The following is a 5,593-nucleotide window of genomic DNA, read 5'->3' as shown; positions in this document are numbered from 1 at the left end:
CAAGCAGAAAGGGGAAGCTGACTTTCACCCGAATATTATTTCACATGCCCTCTCAGCCCTCCTCACCCTGCCAGGAAGCTTACCCTCACCACCAAGGCTCATAGGGACTACACTTAGAAATTACAGCTTCTATTTAAACTACAACTTACTATTTTCTCTTTCTCTCACTACAGCCCCCCTTGTTTTTTAGAGAAAATACAACATATAAATCTTGTATATATACTGAAAATAAGAATGCCACTTCTAATTTTTCTTCAAAGATCTATGTGGGAACAAAAAACCATCACTGACCTGCACCTCTCTCTCAACCAGCTCCATGCTCCCATATGACTTAGTAGCAGCTGCGACATTTCAAAATGATACATTCTGGGGTGTCACAGCAAGGCTGGAGCTGCTGAGTAAGATGCTGAGGAAGATACAAGGAAAACAGGAAGTTGTAGCTCCAATCCTAGGGCTCAGGGCCTCTCAGCTCCATTACCAAAATCAGTAATAAAGGTACAGACAAAGCCTTTCCCAGAAGGAAAAATGACAAAATGACTACAACGAGAGGAATGTTCTTAGACCATTACAAGCATCCACTGAATGAATCAAACAGAAATGGGCTTCGTAAGCTTGAAATCATACCGCAAAGTGTTTTCGGGGTACTTCTCCCCGAAGGACCCTTAAACCAAAAAGCTTAAGGGAGCTTCTACTGCTACCATAAAAACCTCTGACAGGGATTTGCAGAAGCAAGGGAAGAAGAATAAAAAGTGTTTACACATAACTAAACTAATAAAAATAAAATCAATTTTAGGACTGGGCAAATTTTCAAACTTTAATGTAATTATAAAGCTAAATATTTACAATTTAACAGATGTCCATTAAAGGTTTTAAAAGAGACTTATTTAAAAAATGCACCGGAGGCCTTCACATTATTTATGCGATGGGTCCCTCATTATATAAAATCAGAATACTAAAGTACAAGAAGAACTATTTACTATTTATAATTAGTTCTCTCTCTTTCTTAAGTTAACTGTCAAAAATGTAAGCTTTATACAAGTAACAAAGCCCACAAACTGGCTTAAGGACCACTTTAATGGAAAACCAGGTTATTGATGTTGTGAAGACAAACATCAAAGGTGCAGGCCTTTCAACTGTTTCTCCTTTTGAGCCAAATACTGGCAGAGTCAAGCACTCTGGGAAGGCAGCTGAGAAACAAAGGTAGAAAGGAAAAGGACAGTTTTCACAAAACATAATTTTAAGCAAGATTTACTATAATTTTAAGTGCTAGAAGGTCTGCCTGGGGCAAGGCAGCCTGTAGGTTACTGCACTGCATTTGGATACAGCTCTCTCTACAAGCAACAAAGACTTCAATTCCTTTCTATTAGCAAACAAAAAAGGAAGGAGGTCACCATGGTAGAACAGAAAAAAATCCGAGTCAGAAAACAAGTTCAAATCCAACTCTATGACTTGCCTGTGATGTGACCTCATCTTGCTGGGCTTCGTGTCCTAACATACAAGACAGGAATGGAAATATGCCTATACTGTGGAGTGGGTATGACATCTGGATGAGACCAGGTACTTACCAAACTGTTCAAAGGAATTAGCAGATATGAGGGGGAAAGAACAATTACTCCTCCTATGTTTATTATTTTATGAGCAATATTTAATCTTCCTGATTTATATGTTAAGACATACAGACCCAAAGAAAAAGAATTATTAATGGGACACAAATTCTTCCCCCCAACAAACCACTTGAGAATGTTCAGAAAATTTAGCACATTTAACTAGAAGCTGGCTTGAGAAAATGAAAGGGCTCTGGACCTCCAACATGGGGGGTGGGGGTTCCAGAACTTCATAATTAGATGGTTCCTAATTATAAAATTGCCCAATCCTGTGAATTTAAAGACCAAGAAAAGGAAAAGAATATGTCTACAAAGCACAGCCTAGACCTCATAGGGAGGGAGTCTCCATCAAAGGCATACAGCTGACCCCTGGACGACATGGGAGTTAGGAGTGCCAACACTTTAAGCAGTCAAAAACCTGTGTATAACTGACTCCCCAAAACTTAACCCCAGTCTACCTTGGTATCTACAAGAGATTGGTTCCAGGACCCCCCGCAGATGCTCAAGTCCCTTCTTATAAAATGCCTTAGAACAATGTATACAGTTGGCCCTCCACATCCACGGATTCCTAACTGTGGATCAAAAATACTGTTATTGATCCCATGGTTGGTTTAATCTGCAGATGCAAAACCCAGGTATACGGAGGGCCAACTGAATACTTGTGGGGGTTGGGGGGGACAACAACAAATATAAGTGGACCTGTGAAGTTCAAACCTGTTTTATTCAAGGATCAGCTGAACTCTGATCTAGTCTAGAAATGAACCAAGCTGCACCCACCATACCTGCCACCTGAGAACAGGATGCTGTGCCTGGGGTAGGAGTAGTGATGAAAGAATAACAATACAGATAGGACTTTATGATCCGGTCAGAGAAATAACCAAATAACCCATCAACAGAATGACAAACTACATGGTACTCTGAAGAAAAAAGCTAGGGAGCTATGACAGACAACACATATGGGGAAGAAAGGGGAGGGACCTGTCTTTATGGGGTAGAGATGGGAGGGGGTATCAGGGAAATATTGTTTGTACTGGAATATGAATGATGAATGGGAATCAACTAGGTAACTGGTGGGAAGAAAAGTGGGCAGAGTGTTCCAGGCGGAGGGAACAGTACATGTAAAGCTGAGACAAAAAAGGCCAGCACAAACAAAATGCAATGGAACGTGGCAGGAGATACATGGGTGATGACATCAGCAGGGGCCGAGTCATGGGGTGTATGCGATGGGGAGAACATGCAAGGATTTGGGTCTATGTTCTAGGAGCAATGAGAAGCCATTTAAATGTTTAAGCAGGGGAATGATGCTCAGAGCAGATTTTGAAAACATCGTAGGGCTGCCATGGGAAGAACAGATTAGAAGATGTAAGAGCACATGCAGATGGATCAGTAATGAGGCTCCCACAGGGGACCAGATGAGAGACAATGACAGTCTGGACTAAGGTGGTAGAAATAGAGACAGAAACAAAGACAAGGGGACAGATGCAAGAAAAACTGAGGAGATAAAAATCACAACGCTTGGCAATTACTCCAATGTGGAAGAGAGGCAATGGGAGGTTGTATGGTAGAGTGCAGCAGAGGAGAGTCTGGGAAGAGGCAGCTCACTGACCGATGTGGGAGATAAGGAAGAGGGGGAGAAACACTGCATAAGGTCTAGTGTCTGGTTTTGATGAACAGCAATGACATCCTCTAAGACAGGGAAAGAGAAGGAAATGTTAGAAGGAAAAAGATGGTCTGTTTTGACTATATTAAGTTTGGGATGTCTGTGGAAATAATATATATGAGTATGAAGTACAAGGAAGGGTCTGGGTTAGAGATCTAGATTTAAACCACTCAAGGAAAAGGTCCAAAATGAAAAAAAGTCTAAAGAAATGCCAACATTTACAGGGCAAAGATGGAGAAAAGTTTATCACAGGGCCCAAAAAAATAAATAAATAAAAAGACTAGAACTAGCAGAGGGTGGCACACAGACACCAGGCAAGGAAAACACATAAGAGGTAATAAACAGTATTAAATGCTACAGACAGGGCCAAAAGGAGAAAGGAGGTGAGAGGCGGAGACTGAGAAATATCTTTTGGTTTGAAATTAGACCACTGGTGGGGAATTCTGAAGACAGCGCTCTCGGTGGAATGAAGATATGCATGCCAAGCTGCAGTGGATGCAGAAGTAGAGGTAGCAAGTGAAAACAAGATATTGTGCTAGTTAAAAAGGAATGGTGGTAGTGGTGTGGGGTGTGCTCATGTGAATGAAATTTTAGAAATATATACATAGTAGAGATGCAAAGCATGCTGCCTGCTGAGAAGAATACCTTCAACCAATCCACTGGAGACTTCCGCAGAAAGGAAAATAAATTGGCCCTAAATGCCCTGCATGATAAGGAAAGCCGGATAGTAACAACTTCAGATTAGACAAGTGTTGAAAACTATTTGTTCAGGAGAGGGTAAAATTATTATTTTATAAATGAGAAACCACACCAAAGATAAAAGGCTGCGAGGACCACTGGACTCAGCAGAGAAAGCAGAGAGAGCCTGGAACAGGCATTGCAAGTCCTCATCACTGAATCATAACAGGTGTAAATGGTATCTTTATGGGAATAACTCCTAGTTAAGTCTATTAGCCACAGAAAAGAAACTGAGCAAAAGAGAAGGGGCCAGAAAAGTACCAAACACATCATAACAGACATCATGAAAAGAAGGTGGGATGTGTCTTCATAATCACTATCTAAACCCCAAGAAGGCTGCTGGTAAATTTTTGAGTTGGAATTTACAAAGCTACTCTGCTTAAAATTATCAAAGTATCTAATGGAAAAAGATTTGTCCACACTTTTTCCTAAAGATAACTATAGGATCTGAATACAGAAGAGAACAAATAAGGAGACTTGCAAAGTCTGAATGACAGCTGGCTGGTACATCACATCTTCACATAAAGCATGCACACCTTGGGAGCTCATGGCTTCATTTGCAAAGGTTTCATTTTTGGCTCCTGATTATAACCATGAACATTTTTTGCCCTAATCATGGAAAAGGTCAAACTGACCTTATTTCAAGTCCCACATTTTATTGAGAGTAAAACAAAGTCAGAGATGTTAACTTCCAATATTGCAAAGTACGCCATAATCAATTTGGCTTTCCTCAAGGATCACGACTTGAAGTGGGAGTAGAAGGCTCACCTTAACAATACAGGCATATCTCACAGATAATGCAGGTTCATTTCCAGACCACAATAAAGTGATCACAAAAATGTGTTTCTTTTTTGCTGGTAGAGGGTCTTGCCTTCCATTTGTAAAACTGTAACATCTGTGAAGTGCAATAAACTGACGTGCAATAAAAAAGGTATGCCTGCAGCAGAACCTTTCATAAAAACTAAAAATAGATCTTTGCTCAAGATAACATGTACCCCTTGGGTCAAAAAGACACTCAGATACTAGAGCTCAAATTTCTGTAATCTGAACTCTGCTCTCAAAGTTATGCTCACTTGAGTCAATGTTATAAAGTAGCTGCTATTTTCCCACAGCTGTTTCAAATGTAAACAAATAATTTAAAACCTAGAAGAGAGCCCCATTTGTCTAATTAAACTATTCAATGTTCTTTCATAAAACAAAGATTAGTCTTTAACTTGTGGAAATGTGTATCTACTTTGTATCTGTCTGTCTGTCTACAAAACTCAGAGAAATTCTAGACTGCTTAAAATACTGTGGAAAAGAACAAGAATTCCCAAGGCAGGAATGTATACTGGTGACAAAGACCTTAAAATGTATATGGCCTTCAGCATGTATGAGACAGGCAGACACACACAGAATCCATTTTTCCCCCCCCGAAATTTACAAGAAGGGAATAATCCAAACACTGCAAGTTAGCCCAAAGTAAAAAAAAAAAAAAAAAAAGACAAACATGATGCTCAATAAAAACAATCACTGAATATCCAACCATACGTATTTAAGCATTTAAAATGCTTATAAAGTTTCTGTTAATGTGATCAAGTTAAAAAAAAAA

General features: G+C 39.7%; 1 protein-coding gene across 3 annotated transcripts in view; it reads right to left on the bottom strand.

The window, feature by feature from the left end:
- Window positions 1-5,593, bottom strand: part of RPRD1B (regulation of nuclear pre-mRNA domain containing 1B) — a 54,504-nt gene that overhangs the window by 10,996 nt on the left and 37,915 nt on the right. Inside the window, exon 7 of one of the 3 annotated variants that reach the window (XM_023534455.1) lies at window positions 289-406. The exons of the other annotated variants lie outside the window; for them this stretch is intronic. Within the exon in view, the coding sequence (XP_023390223.1) occupies window positions 332-406 (75 nt within the window). The 3' untranslated portion in view covers window positions 289-331. Of the gene's footprint in view, window positions 1-288; window positions 407-5,593 lie in introns of those variants that run through there. 3 annotated transcript variants of the gene reach the window in all.

Source organism: Pteropus vampyrus, unplaced genomic scaffold, assembly GCF_000151845.1.
Source record: "Pteropus vampyrus isolate Shadow unplaced genomic scaffold, Pvam_2.0 Scaffold125, whole genome shotgun sequence".
NCBI lineage: Eukaryota > Metazoa > Chordata > Mammalia > Chiroptera > Pteropodidae > Pteropus > Pteropus vampyrus.
The sequence above is the reverse complement of the archived record's forward strand: the minus strand, read 5'-3'. Positions and strand labels throughout refer to the sequence as shown.